We start from the raw sequence: 21,243 nt of genomic DNA, 5'->3' as shown, positions 1-21,243 counted from the left end.
GTTTATAAATATCCTCATCCTATGAAGAAAAAACAAAATCCTCCACTGACTGTTCACTTCCTTCTCTGGTGGAGAGAAAAGGAGACTTGGCTAATGATTTTTTGATCTTCCTTTCTTTGCCAAGTGCTCTACACTCTGCCTCTGTGTATTCATGTCCCATTCACACCTTAATCTCTTTCAGTGAATACTCAGTTCCCATCAAAGCACTGAAAACTGTCACCACCTCTGTATTCTTAATTCCAGTAGGGATTTTGAGTCCTTATCCTGTTGGACCCTTCTCTTAAATATTTCTGCTCCTTTGGCTTTATTGACAATATTCCCATGATTCTTGTTCTCGTCCTCCTCTTACAATCCCTTCTTATTCTACTTCATGGGGTTCTTTTCTTCCTCACACTGCCTAAATAGGAGCATACCTCTGTGCGTGTTTCCCACCACTCATACAGGAGTCTCACACAAGAGTTCTCATCCATTTCCAGAGCTCTAACCACTACCAGTTCACATCGATTTACAAATGTCTACTCCTAGCCCTGGCCTCTCTGTTGATTGGGACTCGAGGATTCTAGAGTCCAGTTCTGACTTGAATGTTCAACAGACACCTCCAACTCAACAGGTTCAAGAGGGAACTTGTCCCATGAAAGGACATTCTTTTTTCATTGTTGTTTATTATCACCCATGACATCGTCATCAGTCTGATCATTAAATCAGACTTAGGAGTCATCACAGACATCTTTCTTTCCCCACCCCACCCAACCAGACAGTCGCCAAAGCTTGCTAATTTTGTCCCTCAATTCATTTAAACTTTCTGTCTGTCAAATATGAGATATCTTTTTCACACCCTATCTAGCCTAGACTACACCGATGACCTCCTCAATTTTATTCGTGTCCCTTCTTAAATCCATTCACTGCCCCTACATTTGGAGTAATCCATCTAAAATGAAACTCTAACATAGAACCCCTCTGTATAAAAGCTTTCAGTGGTTCCCTGTGGTCCCAGAGGTCTAATCCCACATCTTGATTTGTTGATTCATTCATTGAATAAATGCTGATTTAGTGCCTACCCTATGATTGGATCCAGATCCTGGGTATACACCGGGGAGAGGGGGAAGAATCTACGTCTTTAAGAAGCTACCAGTCATGTGTAAAGCTATGACTATAAAGCATGTGACCCCATTTAGCTCCTTGCTTCATTTCCTGCCACTCCCTTCTTCAAAATTCCCACGGCAGTGGCTTTGAAATGTCTTAGATCTTATATTCACACCACACTCCTTCATTCCTTTCACATATTTCTCTCCTGTCCTGAAATATCGAGCCCGTATTTGTCACCTCACAAATGCCTCTTTAGCGCCTAAGGCCTCGCTTAGATGTCATCTCCAAGGAGCATTTCTTGGACACCCTCACTGGGGGCTCCATGCTCCACAGACCACTGGGTAAACCCCATCACTGCCCCGTCACATTATATGCAATACATGTTTCTTTGTCCATCTCCTACTCTGGACTATGAGAGCTAGTTAAAATAGTAGGGACACTCAACAAATATTTATTGAATTTTACCAAACTGGCCTGGAAAAAGACATTCTAAAAATGTTCATTTCACTTTCCTTTTTGAAAGATCTCCCATAGAGACTGCTGATAATTTTGAGGGAACACTTAAAAGGCAGTTTCCCTGAATTTAGATCATATTCCTAAATGTGGCTCCGAATGAAATATTTATGAAGGAAGGATACTATACATACTTATATTGTTAATTACAAACAAAAAAAAAAGTCTTCTGGATCCTTTCAAAAATCACACAAATAATTAGTCCACATATTTCAGTTTTCTTTCAGATTGCCATGGCCTTCCCTAGATTCACCATTTCTAGAAGTTTCACACCTCCATTTAACTTATCAGCCATTCTCTTCATTAACATCTTCACAGTTAATTTGTGGTTGTTCATGATTGTCAAAACAAGGAAACCACAACTTGAGGATGATGTAGTTTCTTTGGTGTGTTCAAGCACTGAGTCATAGAACTTAGAATTAGCTTGGTTTGAAGTTAATTCTGTCACTTTAAAATAATGTGATATTGGAAAAATAACCGGTTTTTTTTTTTTTTAAAGAGTCTCAGTTTTATCATCTACAAAACAGATGATCTACTAATGCTATCTATTTCGTAGGATCGTGCAACGGGTGGAATGTCATGGGGCAAGAGAAAGAGTCTGGCATGGTATCTAGCATAGCGTAGGTGCACAGTGGTCTTTCACCCACCTTACTGATTCACTTAAAATATAATGTGAAGCATGAACAGCCTATTGCAAAATTGGGAAATAGGGCTGGACAGCACAAGAAGAGGGAATAGCACGAGCGGCATGTGGCATCAAAGTTTATAGTGTGTTCCATCAGTGCACTGGGGAGAGAATCTAGAAAAACTGGATAAATTGAGGGTGGGATGTGAAAAAGTAGAAGTAGGAAACAGCGAGTGTATATAAGATCCAGCTCATAAACATTGCTAAATGCAAGACTAAGAGGTAAGGCGATCCATAGGGAACTACTGAGTTGTTTAATGAGGGGAGGAGTGTCATGGTCATATCTGTATTTGGAAAAATGCATCCGGCAACCACAGTGGTGCTTAGGTTGGAGGTGGCAGAGATACATGAAGCAGGAAGACCAATAGGAAGATGACTGTCATAGACCAAGTGAGAGAGAGCCATGTTTTGAATGATAGATAACAAGAGAAAATGGGCTTCAAAAATAGATATTTCTCAGGTAAAGTGTACAAGGGGGAGAGAGAGAAGAGGAAGATGTGCAGGATCACAGGTTCACAGAGAAGACCGGAGAAGGACAGAGTTGTCAAAAAGAAATGGCTGGATATGAAAAGCAATAAGCAGGCTGTGGAGATGGTGGTTCTGGTGGTGGATGTGGTTGAATGGAGTGGAAGCAGACTTCTGGAACAGTCTCAGACCTCTCACAGGAATGATGTGGGAGATTGTGTGGTTCACCGAATGGGGAATACCAGGAGAAGGGGATGGCTTTAGTCTGGGATACTTTGAGTTTGAGAAGCCTACAGGATCTCCTAGAGATGGTGATTATGTGGTTGAAAATAATAATATAAAATACACAGATTATAATGAACACTTTTTCCAGTGGTTCCCAGATCTTTTTTATAATCACACACTTAACAGTTAAAATTGTTGACTAAACGCTTCCCTATGAACATATGTATATAAATTACCTAACGCATGTTATCTTTGTTGGTTAATATCACAATTCCCTGCTGCATGATGTCCACTGAGAGCAAGGGTCAGCATTAATAATAATAAATATAAATCCATAGTGTCACTAGTCCTCTTGATCATCTTGAATTATTTTGGCCGATTCCAGACAAATCTGATTAGATCCTCAGTGTTTTGCTTTGGCAATGTAATGTGGCTGGTCTTCCACCATTTTCTTGTTTCCATTGGCTTAAATTATGATTATGGTAAATCCATCATTTCCTTTTAAGCCACATGACCATTTTGTGAGAGCTGGTTTAGTTAAATATGATCATGTAATTTTAAACTCCCTATCACGAGGCAAAGATAAACACCAAGGCATCACAATGCATTGAAAGTGAAGGAAAGATGAAACCCAGCTTCTCCATGCTGTCAGGCTCCTGCTCTTCACTTCAGTACACTTGGTGACTTGTGACGGTCTCCTATTTGGTCTGAGTATTGAAAATAGGTAATAAACATGTACACCAGAAGTTCTAGGATTCTTTCCAACTTCGTGTGCCCTGATTAGGAAATTCTAATTGGACTTCATTGGACTTTTACATGGAGCTGAGCACTGAGGGAAATGTTTTGATGCATGAAATCTTTACTTTGATCAAACAGGATTCATAGAGTAAAATCAGAAAAAAGGAACAGACAAAGTTTGATTGTTGCCTTCCACTGTTTAAACTTACTCTCTAATCAGGTCTTTCCTCACATTTGGATGAAAGTCAAGGCAAGTCCATGATTTTTTCAAGCTATGTTCACTTCTTTCCCTCATATACAGTTTTGGTTCAGTATTTGACGTGTCTAGGTCAGTATATTACAACAAATAAATTAAATTTTATTTAAGGTGGAGACATCACTCTTCCCCCAGGCTCTCCTGTCTTTCTGTGGCTTATGGTTTTGCTCTATCTCCTCCATCTTGCTAACCTTGTTCATGTCTTCATCAGGATGCAGGGTTTGGTCAAGAATGGACAGACAAGGAGAGAGCCCGTCTTCCTCGACTAGTACTTTTTGGAAGACTTAGCATCAGTGTTCCCAGGGCTTAGCAGGTTTAGGGCTAATGTTTTTCACATGTAACATTTTGAGGAATATCTGAAGCTTCCCTTCTTCTCTGGGATCCTTTACTTGTGATTCCTTTGATGAAGGAAAATGCATCTCTTTTCAGCTACTTACTGACCAGTAGAGGACCCTTGGTAAATGGCAGTGTGATTCTAGTTTCCTTTCGCCGGGATCCCCTTTCCCTCCGGGTGGGATCTAGGGCAACCTCTCCTGGCTTTCTTTTGCATGCCTCTCACCTCAGATCCATGGGGAACACATTTCTTTTAGGAATGAGCTAAGTGGTCACTTCTCAAATTGCGGCCTCTACTCTGCCACCAGGTTTTAGCCTATCCCTCTTTAGGGTTTCCTCTTTAGAATTCTTTTTTCAGATTTCTCCAGTGTAAGTTAGACATCGAGCAGCCATACCCCACCCCCTCAAAGCTCCTGGGAACATTGATCCTTTGAGTGATCTTGTTGAAGCCTGAGGTGCAAGGCTAACCCCCTGACTCTCCCCCTGTTTGGGGGTGGGCGGGAGCATTCACAGCACGAAGCCACTTCTCACTCAGCCTCCACTCCTGATCCCAGCATCCAACTCTTTATGCCATCATGTGGGTTAAGAATCTCAAAAGGTGTATTTTGGCTATCTTTTTTTAAGTTCTGTAGAGTGGGCATATACCTCTCTCTAGAATATGGTATCTATTAATTTGGGCTTCAGCTGAAACTGAGATCAAAATAGTTGCATTTAAAATCCCATTTAGGGTGCCTGGGTGGCTCAGTTGGTTAAGGGTCTGCCTTCGGCTCAGGTCATGATCTCAGAGTCCTGGGATTGAGCCCCGTGTCAGGCTCCCCGCTCAGCGGGGAGTCTGCTTCTCCCTCTCCCTCTACCTCTCTCTCTCTCTTGCTCACTCTCTCTCAAATAAAAAAATAAAGTCTTTAAAAAATAAAAATAAAAAATAAAATTCCATTTAATCCTTATCTGATCCCTAAGAGATACTGATCCTTCTGATAGTGCCCACATTTTACAGATGGGGAAACTGAGGCACTGGGGGGACTTCTTGTGTACTTATGGTCATCCAGCTTTGTAGATGGCTATCTGGTGAGGAATGTATTCCAGAGATCCAGGCGTAGAAGTTGAAGCCTGGATGAGCCTATCAGGTTGCCCCAGGCTTAAGAGGCAGACACCGTGGGTGACCCCAGATAATGCAGTCAGCCTCAGGGCCCTCAAGGATGGGGGATCCAGGGGTGCTTCCTTCTACCCTCTGGCCCAGGATGTGGGCGATGGCCCAACAATCCAAGCAGAGGGCTCCAGGGGAGGAGCTTAGTGACCCTGCTCCTGGAAGACCCTTCTCTGTCTCTTTGTCTTGCATGTACTCCTCAGATGTAAATAATACAATGGCAATGGTTAGAGTGTGTGCTCTGTGTGGGATGAACCTGATTCCCTTAGTAACACTGCAGGCTTATATATAGCACAGTTCAGCCAAGGGCCCACGTGCTCTCCAGGCCACAGCCCCCATCAGCAGCTCCCTGTCCACCAGGGCACCTAGCAGCGGCAAGCCTGTGACTCACTCAAGGTCACAGGAGGTCAAGGGCAGTGCTTGGAATAGAACCAGCCTCTCTTTCATCGGCTCTAAACCCCAGTGGCTGGAAGTTCCCTTTATGAATATTGGAAAACCAGCAGTCCTCAAATGCATGGTAGTAGATGTCCAGGGCTGTCTCTAGCTTAGAGGGTTGGGAGCTGTTGCCTTTGAGTGTGGGAGTTTTCATTTATAATGTATTTATTGTCTATTTGTTTATTGATTTTGGCAGAGGAGGCAAGTGCACAGTGGCTCAACCGAACACTTGTAGGGGAGAGTGAATTGGATTCTCCCAATGTTGATAAAAATGTGGGGATCGACGAGTGACCTTCCCAGGGCAGTGTCATAAAGCAGAAAAGGCTCATTCTAGCTCCGCACTGTCTAATCAAAGGACAATACCGTCCATGTGTGCAATTTTAAAGTTTTAGCGCGGGGTGCCCGGGTGGCTCAGTCAGCTAAGCATCTGCCTTGGGCTCAGGTCATGATCCCATGGGTCCTGGGATCGAGTCCCACATTGGGCTCCCTGCTCAGTGGAGAGTCTGCTTCTCCCTCTCCCTCTGCCCCTCCCCCTGCCTGTACTCTCCTGCTCTCTTTCTGTCAAATAAATAAATAAAATCTTTAAAAAAAATAAAGTTTTAGCAGCCACATTCAAACAATTAAAAAGAAACAGGTGAAAGAAATTCTCATAATACATCTAATTTACCCTACTACAGCCAAAATAGTAATATTTCAACATGTAACTGATATAAATATTAGTGAGATATTTTACCTTTTTTTATTCCTGCTGAGTCTCGAAATCCAGGGAGTGGGTAGTTTATACTTACAGCACATCTCCATTTGGACCTGAGATTTGGAATGAAATACAAATAAAACCTCCCATGCTATTTAAGGGCCTGCTCAAATACCACCTATTCTATAGGATCCTTCCAGGTCTCTTTGTTGAAAACAAAACCTGTGGCCTTTATTCCTTGACTGGACGTTTGTCTTTTGTTGCTGTTGTTTTCACGACAGCATATTTCATATCAGAATTCCTCTTGCATGGGTGTGACCCTCCCACCATATGTTGACTCTCTGGAGGGCGGGACCTAATTGCAGTGGGTGTGGGGTGAGGCTGGGGAATGTAGTGGAAACTATACAGACTTTATAAAAGGATGGACATGAGTTAGAATCTTGAATCTAACGCTCAGGAGTTAGGAGCTTAGGAAAGTCGCTCAGTGTCTCCAAGCCCCAAAGTGCTCATCTCTTAAATGGGTAGCTGTCCGTACCTCGTGAAGAAACCATTATTAACATCTAGTCTGTACTGGATGTTTTGGCTACTACCAAGAGAACAGACTTTTGTTTAGCCCCGAACACACAGTAGATGCTCAATACATATCAGTCATGGGTCCCTTCTATCATCCTGAGTCTCCAGTACAGTTGGTGCTATTATGGGCCTGTTTACAGAATGGGAGTCCCAGTGTCTTCATGATAGGACATTTCGGTAACATGCATCCCAGTCCTTGTTCTGGCTCTGCAAAATATCCATGTCTATTAAAATGCACCTTTAGCAATTTTCATTTTCATTTTCAATTTCATTTTTGTTCTCTGCATTATCGTGATTTGCTAAATCAACAAAGATATGTTCAGACTTCTTCCACGAAGCACTCATCCCCACTTGCTGGAATGTAGATTGTCTCACAAGCCCCAGCGACAGAGAAGGCTCAAACACAGGCACATGGACCCGCTGCCCCCGCTGCCCTGCCGAGACAGAATGACGGCCAGGAGCTAGAAGACAGGCGCCTGGCCCAGGCATGATCTTGACGAAAGAGTTGGGTTAGCCAGGGTTTAACCTTCGCACGATTGACATTTGGGTCTAGGGTCCTTTGTGGTGGGGCAGTCCTGGGCATTGCAGGATGTTGAGCAGCATCCCAGACCACTACCCACTAGAAGCCAGCAGCACCCCCTCCATCATGACACTCAAAGATGTCCCTTGGGGGGCAATGTGGCTGCCCCTTGGGAAACAGTGGACTAGATGGTTCAAATGTTGGCTAATTCTAGGACTGTGCGCTGAGAACTCACCGTCTTACACAAACACACAAACATGTGCGCGCACACGTTGGCTGTTCCACGGATAGGCTCATTCCCCATTTGCAAGCTGCGGTGCTCTGCATCCTGTTTGCTTGCAAACGGCCTCTCAGCCAAGCACTCTCTCCTGCGCTCCCACCCCGCACCCACTCACAGCCCAAGCCGCGGAGAAGGCTGAATGGGCGGCACGCTGCGCTGTCGGTGTGTTGTAGCCCCCCACCAGGATCTCCGAACAATCCCCTCCACCCCCTGCTTGCCACTCAGGTGGGCTCCGGCAGAAGGTCGGCAGCTGCAGCTGCTATAGTTCTGCACTCGACACGGACGGCTTTGTTTTAGGCTCTGAAGAAAACTTCAGGCCACCGCTTCCGCCAGCCCACTCCTCGGCTCCCGCGCCTCTGGCCTTTGCCCCTGACAGCTGGGGCTTGCCGTGCCAAGCAGATCTCTGCAGCTCCCCATAATAAAATGGTGCAATCAGACAACAGAGGGAAAGAGCCCGTTGGGGAGGAAATTCACATCTCTGTCTTTTCGGATTTTTCTCTTTCTTAGCTTTGCTTTCTTCCCATTTTTAGCTGGGAGAGTAGACAACTAAGGTGTCCCGTATCTTCATGTTTATGTGTGGTTTTACACTTGACAGAATGTGTCCTCGCCGTTTTTAAACAGTAGACCTAAAACTCTCAGATCTGGAGAGAGGACGCGATTGTCCTGAGTCACACAGCTAGCCATGTGTAGAGGCTGCTTTCAGAGGCTCTGGCCGGTTGAAGCCAAAGAGGAAAGCAGACCCAGAAACAAGTATAAGAAAAGATACTAAGGACTAACATACAGTTGCACAGAATGAACAACCAGAGCTGTGAGAAAGGAACAACTAACACTTTTTTAAAAAGATTTTATTTATTTATTTGAGGTGGGGGGGGTTGGGGGAGGGGGAGAAGCAGACTCCCCACTGAGCAGGGAGCCTTACACAGGGCTTGAACCCAGGACCCTGGGATCACGACCTGAGCCCAAGGCAGATGCTTAACCAGCTGAGCCACCCCGCTGCCCCCAACTAACACTTATTGAGAGAAATAGAAACAGGAAATGACTTTTGAGGGCCAGAGCTCAGCTGGCTACTGAAAATAAATAGGGGGCGCCTGGGTGGCTCAGCTGGTTAAGCGACTGCCTTCGGCTCGGGTCATGATCCCAGGGTCCTGGGATTCAGCCCCGCATCGGGCTCCCGGCTCCGCAGGAAGCCTGCTTCTCCCTCTCTCACTCCCCTTGCTTGTGTTCCCTCTCTCACTGTGTCTCTCTCTGTCAAATAAATAAATAAAATCTTTAAAAAAAAAAAAAGATAAGCTCTTCTAGAATAAGCACAGTCGGGGGCATAAGGAATTCGATAAGCTAATAAGTAGAAAATGAGGAGGGGCGCCTGGGTGGCTCAGTTGTTAAGCGTCTGCCTTTGGCTCAGGTCATGATCCCAGGGTCCTGGGATCGAGCCCCGCATCGGGCTCCCCGCTCCGCGGGAAGCCTGCTTCTCCCTCTCCCACTCCCCCGGCTTGTGTTTCCTCTCTCGCTGTGTCTCTCTGTCAAATAAATAAAATCTTAAATAAAAAAAAAATGAGGAGAGAATACAAACTTGTAAGTGTCCAGAGGCTAAGCATGTCCCATGGTCTCTCTTCTCTCCTCCCCACAAAAGCCTCCACCCCAGCTCTCCCTTTATCTTACATATTTCTCCAACACGGCACCAGGGTGCTATGCTACGAGCCCCGCACAAAAGAAGAGGTGAGCAAGACCCCACCTGATCCCTTGGCCTTTAGTTTCCCTTCTGAACACCAGGAAAACTTGAGGCTCGGAATCTTCAACAGTGAATTCTCTGGTCGCATGTGCACCCGTCTCCACATCCCTCACTGGTCGTATGGGACTCAGGATCTGCCTCCATTCATTTCATTCATTCTTCAAACACATTTGCCTGAAACATGTATGATGTGACAAGTGCCAAGATAGAGGCATCGAAGTCCATCGTCTGCTGTGCACATGAGGAGGCTGCATCCCTATGAGGCAAAGCATTGGTCCATGCTCATGCAACACGTGATGGGCAAAGCAGGAACGTGAGCCCAGATCTCTGGCGGGGCCATGCTCTTCACCAGAGACGATCCTGGTTTTCGTAAATCTTTTTTTTTTTTTTTAAAGATTTTATTTATTTATTTGACAGAGACAGCGAGAGCAGGAACACAAGCAGGGGGAGCGGGAGAGGGAGAAGCAGGCTTCCCGCTGAGCAGGGAGCCCGACGTGGGACTCGATCCCAGGACGCTGGGATCATGACCTGAGCCGAAGGCAGACGCTTAACGACTGAGCCACCCAGGCGCCCCCTAGTTTTCGTAAATCTTAACACACTTGACTGATGTAATATTATGAAGATATGCTAACGGCATTTTTTTTGTGTGTCTTTCTCTTCCTTTTATTTTATTTATTTATTTTTTCTCTCTTTCCTGTCTCCCTTTCTTTCTCGTCCTTTCTTTCTCTCTGTCTCTTTTTTTTTCTTTCTCCTCAGGACTCCACAGAATGGAGCAAGAATGAGAGGAAAAAGGCCGGCAGAAAAGCATGAACTGGAGGTTTGTTGAGCTCCTCTACTTCCTGTTTGTATGGGGCCGTCTCTCAGTGCAGCCCTCCCACCAGGAACCAGCTGGGACAGACCAACATGTCTCCAAGGAATTTGATTGGCTTATTTCAGACAGGGGGCCTTTCCACCACTCCAGGAGCTACCTATCCTTTGTGGAAAGACACCGTCAAGGATTTACAACCAGATATAAAATATACAGGTAAGACCTGGGTTGAGCTTGTCCTCGCCTTCCGTGCCTTTCATTCATAGAGGGCTCTTTGGGGTCAGGTGTGTGGGTATGGGCCTCTTAGTATGGAGGAACATCGGGGCAGAGGGATCATGAGCCTTCAGCAGGCTGTTATTCGTTGTCTCACCTTGGTTTTGTACTTTGCACAAGAGATGAACAAGGACAAGGACAAGAGCGAATAGCTAACATTTACTGCATGCTGACCGTGTGCCAGGCATGGATGGTGCTTACTACTTGGCATACACTCTCATTTAAGCCTTTGTCATAGTCATCGGAGGTAGAGTCTATCTCTTCTCTCCATTTTACGCACAAAGTCACTGATCCTCAGCTAGGTCAAATGATTTGCCTGAAGTTCCACAGGCAGTACGTGATAGACCTCGGGTTCATACCCTGTTTTATCTGCATCCACAGTCACAGAATTTTCAATCAACCGCATCAGATATAGGTAGTGTTGTTGGCAAATGCTATTAACATACCAACATCCTACCCAAAAATATTCACACATCTGCAAACAAGTAGGGACACTCAGTGAACAACCTTTCCTGATTTGGTTCTTGACCTGTTGGAATGCCACTCACCCAAAAAGGACTTAGCCCAAAGTTTTTTCCTCTTTGAAACCATCTTAGATTCTTCCCCATTGAGCTCTTTCACCCTCTCTTTGATATCTCACAGCTCTCTACACTTACATCTCTTTAGTTTTAAACCATCTGAAGTTAGAGTGTTTCTTTGCGTTTCTTTCTCACCCAATTAGAAACCCGTTGAGGGCAGGACTTCTGTGCAATTCATTCCTGGATCCCTCAAGTGATTTTTGTTCCTCCGTGTATCAGAAGCACACAATAAAAGTTGTGGACTTAAATGAATTGGGGAATGCAAGAAACTCTCTAGAGGTGTGTAGTCTTTGTCTTAAGGTCAAGGAAGAAGGAGCATACCCTTAACCCTTCTGGGCTAGTTAGAATGGGAAAACCAGGAAGCATGGTGGAGGAAAGGACCCCGACCTGCATCTGGAAAAGCAAGCATTTAGGTCGTAAGACTTCTGTGTATTTGTTAGGACAATGGGCATGTCTCCTTTGCACATTTATTGGCATCGTAGACTGGGGATGTGACTTTATGCTGAATATTCTAATCCTACTTTGAGTAGTGGCTGAGGCTTTGCAAGTTTCCATCTATGAAAGAGTTCACAGATGAGCCTTGAAGGGTGCTGAGTGATCAGAGTTACTGAGGGAAGGTCCTCTGGGCATGATAGAAAGCAGGAACACAAGGAAGCATGGATATGGGGTGTGCAGGAAAGGGGGAAGGAGAGCAGGGGTGGAAAATAAGGAGTCTTTCTTCCAAAAGAGAATTTCAGAATTTTAAAGTTTGTTTATTGGGGCGCCTGGGTGGCTCAGTCAGTTAAGCAGCTGCCTTCGGCTCAGGTCGTGATCCCAGGGCCCTGGGATCGAGCCCCACGTCGGGCTCCCTGCTCAGTGGGGGGTCTTCTTCTCCCTCTCCCTCTGCCTGCCTCTCTGCCTACTTGTGCTTTCTCTCTCTGTGTCAAATAAATAAATAAAATCTTTAAAATATATTTATTGGTTCAGAAGACCAGTCCTTGGGAGAACTATTCCTAAATCACCTAAGAACGATAATAACTATCGTTACCATTATTATCGTTATCAATTTGGATCCTTGGCATAATTTCTGCCGTAGTATATAGCCGCTGCTCTTTGTGAACACGCGTAAGCCAAATGTGGGCACTCCCTGATGACTCAACAGAACACACTGGCATCTGAAGTCTCAGGTACCGGGAAAGATGCAAGCTGAGCCAGAGGATTTAAGGGAACAGAACAAGTGGGAGAGATCCAGGTATCTTACCCTGTTTGCGTTTTGTCAGACGATAACATCTTGGTTTGACGTGTTGGCTTTCACTTCCATGTGGGCCTCCTGAGGACGCCTTAAAGTTGGGTGACTGGGGTTCACATTTCCTTTTTAAAGATCAGAAGATGACTGACTTGAATAAAGTCACGCAGCCGAAAAATGATGGATCCCGGACCGGAAACAATGTCTGACTATAAATCCATAGAACTAATGGCATCCATTCATTATTTACAAATGTTTGTTAGCAACTGCCGTAAGCCTGTCCCTGTGCTAGACCCAGGGGATACGTGGGCTTGAAGATGAGTAGTAATGCTCTAACATGGTGGCCGTGCTTGGGTTTTAGAAGGGAGCTATCGTGCATGGTGGATGATTAACATATGCTAGTGATGACTGTTGAAATACCCCTAGACTCACATGGATACTCTGAGTAGAACTACAATAGCTCAACAGTGAGCACTTAATGATGGGCCATGAAAGGATGTCATTGACTCCTAACAACAACCTCTGTGAGGTGAGCAGTGCCTTGGCATTTTACAGATCGGAAAACCAGGGCTTGGCGAGGCTGAGTCCCTGGCCCCAACTCGTCCATGTGATAAGGAATGGAGCTGGGGTCCAAGCATGGACCCGCCTGACCCCACAGCCCTCCTTCCAGATGCTGTGCCATCCGGCTCCCCCAGCATGGTGTCTACACATAGAGTGTTCCCGAGCTCTGGAAGGGCTCCTGCAGACATTTTTCCTCACAACCACTTTGTAAACATTTGGGGTTGGTTTTAGAGAGAGCTAAGAAAGGAAAGGCTGTTAATGAGGTTGGGGGTCAGGACATCTGGATACTAACTCCTTCTGGGCACCGGTCTTGTGACATTAGGTGAACTCCCTCCTCTCCTGTATCCCACCCTCCTCACCCATCAAATGGTAGCCTTGATATACATCAGTGGTTTTCAATCTATGCTCTTTGAAATCTTGAGGATCGATGAAAGAAGTCATAAAAGCCGCTGTAGTGTGGGAAGACAGGCAAGCTTCTGTGTCTGGGAGGGTGACCAGGCAGGATCCCCCCAGCCTTACACAGCACTTATACAGTACAATCGAAAGTCTCACTCTTCTGCTTTCGTGTTCTGATGTTCCATATGCTTGCCTTTGGGTCCCACTGCTAAAGCAAAGTGTGCCGTCATCCTACAGGCTGATTTCTAGGATGCTTTCTAGTTCTAAAATTAAGTATAAGATTTAACCGAGGTCACGTGGTTAATTAAATGCTGGAGTTTGACCCAGAAGTCAGGCCCCTTGGTCATCTAGTTATTCCTTCCTTCCTTTATTTAATCCTCCAATAATTATGAAGCACCAGCTAGAGGCCCAGCACCGTGTTTGGGGCAGATGATACAATGATGAGTAAAACAAACATGGTCCCTGCTCTCCTAGGAAAGACTGACATTAATTAAACACACACACATACACATACACACACACACACACACAATAAGTGCTACAAAGAAAAAAGTGCAGGGTAGATATAACTGGGAGATCATTAATACCATCAACATTGATTTGGAACCTACTACGTGCAAAGATCAGGTGGGGTTCCTATCCTGATCAGCACATGGACACACATGCAGATAAGTACCCAGAGACACGTGTGCCTCTCCAGGCCAGGTTCAGACTAGAGCCAAAGCCACTAGGACATGCTCCTGAGGGCGGTTGTCAAGTGACTTTGTCCTCACCGCATGCTGCTTTGTTGAAGCATGAAAGCAGCGTCTTCTGGTGATTTCCAGTGTGTCTTCCCGTGTGCTCATGTAGACCTAGCACATTAAACACTCGACATTGGCATCATGACAGCAAGGCTTTTCTCCAGGAACGTGCCACACTGGCTTGTGCTAGACAGCCAGCCTTATGGAGGTGCCCTAGCCCTCCAGCTTTGGCCAAGTTCCCCCCACCCTGCCCTCATGCTGGGCCCCAGGCTGATCTAGGAGCTTCAGAAAAAATCTGAGGGGAAGTCTCCTCTCCTCCCTTAAGTGGGTTAAGGCCATTTCTTTCCTCATGCACATGCACACAGAGGCTGGTTTCAGCTCATAGACTCGGGACGGGAGTCGGTGCCAATGGCAAGAAGGGGAGTTTTTCCCGTAAAATCCCAGCAGAAGCCTTTTCTCGGGTTGCTTCACAAGCCAAGCAATAAGATGTGTACAAGCAGTGATTTAGGTGCACGAGGCACACGCTGTCTCTTGCCTAAGTCTGAGCTGATGCACGGAGGCTGGGGGATTTTCTGCGTGCACCTGCCAGCATCGTTGATCTCAGAGTCAGGGAACCTGGGTGCTGGCCCACCTCTTCTGCCTCCTTCGTGCATGCTTTTGGCCCAGATAATGGAATTTGGGAGCTTCTGTTTCGTCGTCTGTAAAATGAGAGTGTTAGCCAAGGTGATCTTCAAGGTCCTCGCCTTTTCTGAAATTCCATGATTCCATGAAATACTGTCCTCAGAAGGTATTGCCTGGGGTAGTGGAGAGGACTGGACTTGGGGGTCTGGAGACTCGGGCTTTGTTTATTTTGGAGCCAGTTTCTGGCTTTCTCATCCTCGGCCAATGCATTCTATGGATCATTCACTCATAGAATTTAGCACCAGTCATAGGCCGTGAGCTGTGCCATGGTTCGGTCATACAGATATGACCAAAAGAAAACAATGAAGTGCACATGCGTGCACACACACACACACACAAACACACATGCACAACCAGTAGGGTCCACCCTGTCCTCCACCAAACTCAGAGTTGAGGGTGGAGGGTAGAAGCAAAACAAGAATCAGTAAGCACACAGTTATCATTCCATGGAGAGGAGTGGATAAGGAAGTGCTCAGGTCCTCAATTTGCTCCTCTGTAGGAAGGGATAATGATGTCTGTCTATCCTACCCACCAGGTCAAATGAGGTAAAGTTCACGTGAGAATGCTTTGTACAGTTTAAATGTTCTATCAGCAAATTTTTTTTTCATTAAGGTTCTAAATCATCATTCGAATAAAATCATTGATTTTCACTTTCTGCTAAGCCCATACATACATTAGTCATTCAATACAGTCATTCTGGGAGGGAAATGCTCTTATTGCCCATATTATGAATAAGAAAACGTAGGCGCCAAGAGGCTAAGCAAATTGTCCCCGTCACAAGACGTGTCCATTGTCATGAGAAGTGTCTCGGCTGGGAACCAGAAGCGGGTCTCTGAGACCCCACAACGGGAGCTCTTACCTTATGCTGTCATGATTCTCTCTAGTTTTTAGTTACCTGGTTTATCATCAAGTATGGAGAAACGCCCTCTGCCCCTGGGCAAGTTACAATCTCTCTGAGGCTCAGGTTTCTTATTTGCAAACTGGAGCTCCTATGAAATGCCTTGTGTGCTTGTGGTGCGAAGTAACATTGCTATCAAACATTTAGAGCTTGGAATTTTGCAGGACCTGTATAAATCCGAATTTACCCTTTCATCTCAGATGGCTGATGGCATTACTAGAAATTATTTCTTTTGTTCTCGAGATAATTTAGAAGTCATTTTGGTCTCTTCATAGTTGCTACTAAAAAAAAAAAAAAGTCAGTTTGGTCCAAAGTTGTTTCCTGCCTTTTTATGTTTTATTTTCTGTTTATTTTTTCCTGACTTTGAGCTCATCAGTAATTGCAAAATGTAGCAGTTCCATGAGAGGTGGTTTCATGTTGAGTGGTTTTCCCTGCAGGTTGCTGAGCAAGTGGTTTGTGGCTCCTGGTGTGCCTTCCTCTGAGCCCTAAATAAGTACGTGAAAGTTGAGTGTAAATCAAATCTTGGGAAACCAAGTCTGATTGCCTAACTGTCTTGCACATTTATTTCAGACTTGCATGACTCTCACTTCTAATCTGATATTCTAATGGTTCCCTGATGTATTTCACAAAAATATCCACAGTAGGTTTTGTGGTAAAGCTACTTGGCTGAATGAATGTGGCGGGAGGCGGGGCGGGGGGTGGGGGTTGGTCTCCCCGAGGTGAATGAGATGCGGTCCTTATCCAGAAATCATTCGAGAGTATCTGTTGGGTACCTAGGTATGCCAGATGCTGTGCCCTGGGGAACCAATAAAGTACAAGGTAGCCTGGACTGCCTTCAAGGAGCTTACAGACAGGTGGCAGTAAGGGAGAAGTCCACCACTGCACCTCTCAGGATGCTTGTGGTTGAACTTGACACCACCAGCCTCCAGATTCCAGATAGAATCTTAATATCACATAGCACAAGGGTTATATTTCTATTAGTGTAGGAAAATTCAATCTAAATCGGCGTTTCCTCAAGTAGATTACACAGAACTCTAGTTCAATGCAATGTTAAAAGGTGTTTTCTGGAACAACAACAAAAAACGATCCCATAGTTAAGTAAACAGTAACAATGATGATAAGTGAATTGCTAACATTGAAAACTTACCAAGTGTCCAGCATGAACACACTGTGTATACATTATTCCAACTGATTGATCCTTCCCATCATCTTGTCCAGTAGGTTTTATTATTTTCTCTGTATAGAACTTGTCCAAGGAAGGAGAGCTAGTTTCTGGGAGAGTAGGATATGGCATAGGCAAGGGGATTCCAGAGCCTGTGTGTTTAATTAACCATTGCCTCCCAAATTTTATATGCATATATATATATGATACACATTAACAATATTTGACCAAATCTCTTTGACCACACAACCTCTTATTCTCAGAAGTATTGGAATTCTGGAGGGCAGGTGTAAGGATTGCTGGCTCTACCTGGCTTTGAGTGTCTCTCCTTTGGACCCCAGCCTGGGTCAAAGCACTCTTAAAGGGACACCTCTTTAGCTTGGAAGCTGGCACTTGGCCGAGGAAGCCCCCCTACACATCCAGCTTTCCCTTTGAACACTTTAGTCTAAGTCTGCCCTATCCCGGCTTACGACTGAGAGGGAAGGAATCAGCAGCCTCAGTTTCCCCGTCAAAGGTAGTAGCCTTCTCTTTATTTTTTTTTTCACTCTTTCCCTTTGCATTTCCTAAATTTCTGAGCTACTATTTCTTATTCCTAAATTTGGCATTCCCGCCTGTTGTATAGGGATAGGGACCTCAACAGAGGCCGGAGCCACGGTCGAGGAGTGAGCTAAGACCTTGATTCCATATTGCAAAGAAGCGGTGCACTGTAGAGTTACCTGCAAAGCTTTTAAACAATACCAGTGCCTGGGTCCTTCTTCTGATATTTTGATTTCATTGGTCTAGTTCGGATGGGAGAACCACTGGCCTGGGGCAATGGTTGCCAATCAGGGGTGATTTTGCTCTCTAAAGAGACATTCAGAAATGTCCGGGGGGATTTGGGTTGTCACATTTGGTTGTGGAGGGGCCTGCTACCGGCGTTTAATGGAGCTAGGCCAGGGATCAGGGACACTGCTAAATGGCCTGCAACGTACAGCCAGCCTTCTGCAGCAAAGCATCATCTGACACACAATGTCAGTAGTGTGGAGGTTGAGAAATTCTGCTCCAGAGCAAGTATTTTTGGAAAAAAAAAAAAAAAGGAAAAGGGGCAGTGAGAAGGATATCAGAATAAATAGTCTTAGCTTTTAGTCTTCACGCGTCTGAGTTGGAATGGTTACAATATAGGCATCAGTGTCATGGTCAGGTTCCCAGTCTGGCTGCGGGGCCAAAGGGGAAGGGATTTTGTATGTTTTAAGACATGGCCTCAGACCAGAGTAGAAGTTAATGCATTCAGGAAGGTGAATCAGTTTGTGCTTCCTGCTGCAGAAAGGCAGTATTTAAGGGAAATCAGTTCTCCTCTCCAGAAGAAACAATCTCCATTCCTTCAGGAGATCTGGGAGATCTGGTGGGTTTCTCCTCTGACTACAGAATTCCCTAGGAAGTGAGATGTTTAGGCACCATTGCGAGGTTTGGCTATACACGGCTTGAGTCCTTAACAACCAGTTTGGACCCAGTGGGTGAACAGATAACTTTTTATCCCTTTTAGAGCATGCCCAGTAGGCATGAAAGAAGATGAGAACGGGACAATGTCTCAGGTTTATAGTTGTCAATTTCAGCCACTTAGAGGCTGGCATCACTGGTGAGAACCAATACCCTGTGCCCTCCCCCTACATTATCCCTCATTTAATCCAAATTTCTGCTCAAGTTCTCCCTGAATAGAGAGGGATGGGGAAGGATATACTGCAAACATCTCCCGGGCCACTTGGTGTCAATTCAGAGATGTTTTGTGTTGATTATTTAAAATTGATCTTCCCCTTCCAAGAACGATAGCTCTATTGCTACCAAATCGGTACCTTTGCTGTGCTTTACCTCTTTGCTCCCATGCCGTTACTGAACTGACTTCGTGAGCTGCAAACCTTAGTTTTCTTCAATCGTGGCCGAGCCGTTGTCCAGCTTGAGTCGGGAGCAGGGTCTGAAAATGGACAGGCTTGCACACCTCCCTCAGGTGGAGCGACTGACACAAATCCCCTGTTGGGACTGGGGAAATTTGGAAAAGAGAGACAAGCCCTTGCAGCTTCAGAGTCCACGCTCCAAACCTTGGCCAAAGAAGACACAGGGACTGGATCCATGATCTGGAGCACCTGTAGCTTACGCATTCATTTGAAAAATGTTTACCGATCTCCAGACTCCTACCAACTGGCCCTGCACCGTTCCCTTGGGGATTGGAAGAGGAACCCTTAATCCTCCCCCTCAAGGAATCCATGATATCTTGGGGTAAACTGACCAAAGACAAATAAAGCACAGTACCTGTGCTGAGTTCCCTGGCTGAACCCTGCCCTTGGGGCTCTGTTTGTGGAGGGGGAGGAGAACTTGCCCTGGCACTAGGATTGTGAAGGGGGGAAGGATGGGAGGAAAAGACGAGTCTAAGAAGGCATCCTAGAGGAAAGGGTATTGAACTCAGTCTTCAGGGAGGAGTAGGAATTTGTGAGAAGACAGCCGGGAGAAAAGTAGCCCAGGCGGACAGAGTAGTGCCTGCGAAAACAAGAGGTGGGAGGAACCTCAGATCTATAGGTGTGTGTGTGTGTGTTTTGAGTAGCAGTGATGTACAACAGAAGGCTGGATAGCAACTTGGAGGCAACAATGAAAGAAATTTGGAATGGCAAATTGGTTTCAACCAAACTCAAACTCTAGCACATTGTCAGAGTATTACTGGACCCTTATTTAGAGCAATGTTTTTTCCTTCTTTTGTCTTTACATGTCTTAACCCTAACTCATGCTTAAATTTATTTTTACATTGATACTTATTAAACCTATAGAAAGAGATACAGATACACGATCGAAATGAAAATTCGTAAAAAAATACTTAACCTTATACGTGTGATGTATTTTGATATTTTCTATTCCATTCTAGTACTGTCTATTCCTTTCTGATTCATTTATTTTTTTTAAAAAAAGATTTATTTATTTATTTATTTATTTATTTATTTATTTATTAGAGAGACTGAGAGATCGAGAGCAAACAAGAAGGGGACGTCGGGGGCCGGGGGGAGTGGGGAGGAGGGGCAGAGGCAGAGGCTGAGGGAGAAGCAGGCTCCCCGCCGAGCAGGGAGCCCGATGTGGGGCTCCATCCCAGGACCCTGGGATCATGACCTGAGCCGAAGGCAGGTGCCCAACCGACTGAGCCACCCAGGTGCCCCTGGTTCATTTATTTTTTAAAATGTGGCTCCCTACCAACTAAAGTGATTTCAGTCTCCGCCAATGGAGTGGGCCTTCCTGTCTGAAATACGCTGACTTTGGGTCCGTATCGTGGTCATTTGGGGCACAGGGGACAGCTGTGCTGTTTGCTTCTCAGAGTTTGCCATGGGCTCTGGTTAAGCATGTTAGAACCTGTGCTTTTCCTGATTTGGGCAACAGGAAAATGCTGAAGGGTTTGAAGCAGGAGACTGACATGGGCTGATAATGCATTTAGAAATATCGCTCTGGCAGCAGCGGGCAGAATGCGTGGAAAGGAGTAGGAGGGAAGGGTTCAGAAGCGGTGGCAGTAATTCAAGGGAGAGGAAGGGAGCGCTGAAGCCAAGACAGAGGCAATAAAGATGGAGTTCATTAACTCCCAAGTACGACTCCATGCCACCGACAGAGCTGCTCCGGACCTACCCGTCAGGCAGCTCCCTTCCTGGGCTGCATCCAGGCCTACCTGCCCCAATTCCATTCTTGGCACCCTGTGGCACGGTGCGTTTTTTTTTTTTTTTTTTAAATGTACAATTCGGCAGCTGCTGGATACCTTTGTATCCCTTATGAAAGGAACCAGTATACCCAGGCTTCTGCCTCCAGGCAATTTCTTTATCTGGCAAGGCCTTCCTCCTGGGCATAAGAATTACTGAGTCTCATTAGCGGTGGATTCCCAGACTGGCTTGGAGGAAAGCTTTGCATCCCACCCTTTATCTGTACCTGGCTTGTCTCTGCAAACCTCTGCAAACCTCCATGGAAACTTCCAGCCCCAAGTCAGTATCTAAGCTTCTGTGAAGCTAAACCAGTCGCTATCCCTGAGCAATGGGCAGCAAGTCTTGAGACTCAGGCAGATCTTGGTTTGAATCCTGGACCGTGAGGTCCTGGGTCTGTTACTTAAACTTTCTGACCTCAACTTCTCCATCTGTGAAATGGGAATACATCCCATAATTGTTGCAAAGATTTAAGAAGATAACATATGATCATAGTTAGCACAGAGCAAGTGCTTGAAGACTGGTAGTTAAACATTTTCGCTGGAAATTC

At 45.5% G+C, this 21,243-nt stretch overlaps 1 protein-coding gene across 1 annotated transcript in view; it reads left to right on the top strand.

Annotated features, from left to right (window-relative positions):
* The window catches only part of BRINP1 (BMP/retinoic acid inducible neural specific 1), a 168,198-nt gene that overhangs the window by 36,417 nt on the left and 110,538 nt on the right, over window positions 1-21,243 (top strand). Inside the window, exon 2 of the mRNA XM_081803483.1 lies at window positions 10,433-10,700. Within this exon, the coding sequence (XP_081659609.1) occupies window positions 10,483-10,700 (218 nt within the window). The 5' untranslated portion in view covers window positions 10,433-10,482. The remainder of the gene's footprint in view (window positions 1-10,432; window positions 10,701-21,243) is intronic.

Source organism: Leptonychotes weddellii, chromosome 14 (genome assembly GCF_054177405.1).
Source record: "Leptonychotes weddellii isolate Sample4059 chromosome 14, ASM5417740v2, whole genome shotgun sequence".
Classification (NCBI taxonomy): domain Eukaryota; kingdom Metazoa; phylum Chordata; class Mammalia; order Carnivora; family Phocidae; genus Leptonychotes; species Leptonychotes weddellii.
Note: the sequence above shows the minus strand (reverse complement) of the source record. Positions and strands in the feature narration are given on the sequence as shown.